Source organism: Apteryx rowi, unplaced genomic scaffold (assembly GCF_003343035.1).
Source record: "Apteryx rowi isolate R43461 unplaced genomic scaffold, aptRow1 scaffold_498, whole genome shotgun sequence".
In the NCBI taxonomy this organism is placed as follows: domain Eukaryota; kingdom Metazoa; phylum Chordata; class Aves; order Apterygiformes; family Apterygidae; genus Apteryx; species Apteryx rowi.
This window is the reverse complement of record NW_020450758.1, coordinates 296,374-296,893: the sequence shown is the minus strand read 5'-3', so window position 1 is coordinate 296,893 and position 520 is coordinate 296,374. Positions and strand designations below refer to the sequence as shown.

The window sequence follows — 520 nt, the reverse complement described above, 5'->3', positions numbered from 1 at the left end:
TGTTTCTCAGCGCTCTTTTTTCCGTGCTCACACCCAACCCAGTAGCGCATTTCACACAGCCTAATCACCACCACGCTGAGGAGCGAGATGCAGCAGGGGGGAGCTATTCCTAAGGGAAAAACGTGTCTTCCCCCCCGCCCCCCGCCGGCTCTTCCCTCAGGAAGGCGATTCCCGCCCGCGGCCGCCCCCGCCCGGCCTCAACCGGCCGCAACCGGTTGGAGCCGGCCCCGCCCCGGCGGCGGTGCGTCACGGCGGCGCGCTGCGTGACGTCAGGCGCGCGCCGCGCGGGCGTTGCCATGGAGGCGGGCGACGGCGCGGCGGAGGACGAGTGGCTGCTCGAGTCGCTGCGCCTGTGAGTGCCGCGGCGGCGCCGGGGGGGGGTGGCCGGGACCCCCGAGACCCCCGGGACTCCCGGTCCCGGCCCACCTCCGCCTCCCTCTGCCTTGCAGGTACGAGGCGCTCCACACCTTCGAGCTCCAGGCGCCCACCCGCGTTATCGAATGGGCCCGAGGGAGCCGTG

General features: G+C 72.5%; 1 protein-coding gene across 2 annotated transcripts in view; it reads left to right on the top strand.

The window, feature by feature from the left end:
• Window positions 1-281: 281 nt before the first annotated feature.
• The window catches only part of WDR73 (WD repeat domain 73), a 7,431-nt gene continuing 7,192 nt past the window's right edge, over window positions 282-520 (top strand). For both annotated transcript variants that reach the window (XM_026079265.1, XM_026079266.1), the window contains exons 1-2: window positions 282-352; window positions 450-517. In XM_026079265.1, coding sequence (XP_025935050.1) covers window positions 297-352; window positions 450-517 — 124 coding nt within the window. In that variant the 5' untranslated portion in view covers window positions 282-296. The remainder of the gene's footprint in view (window positions 353-449; window positions 518-520) is intronic.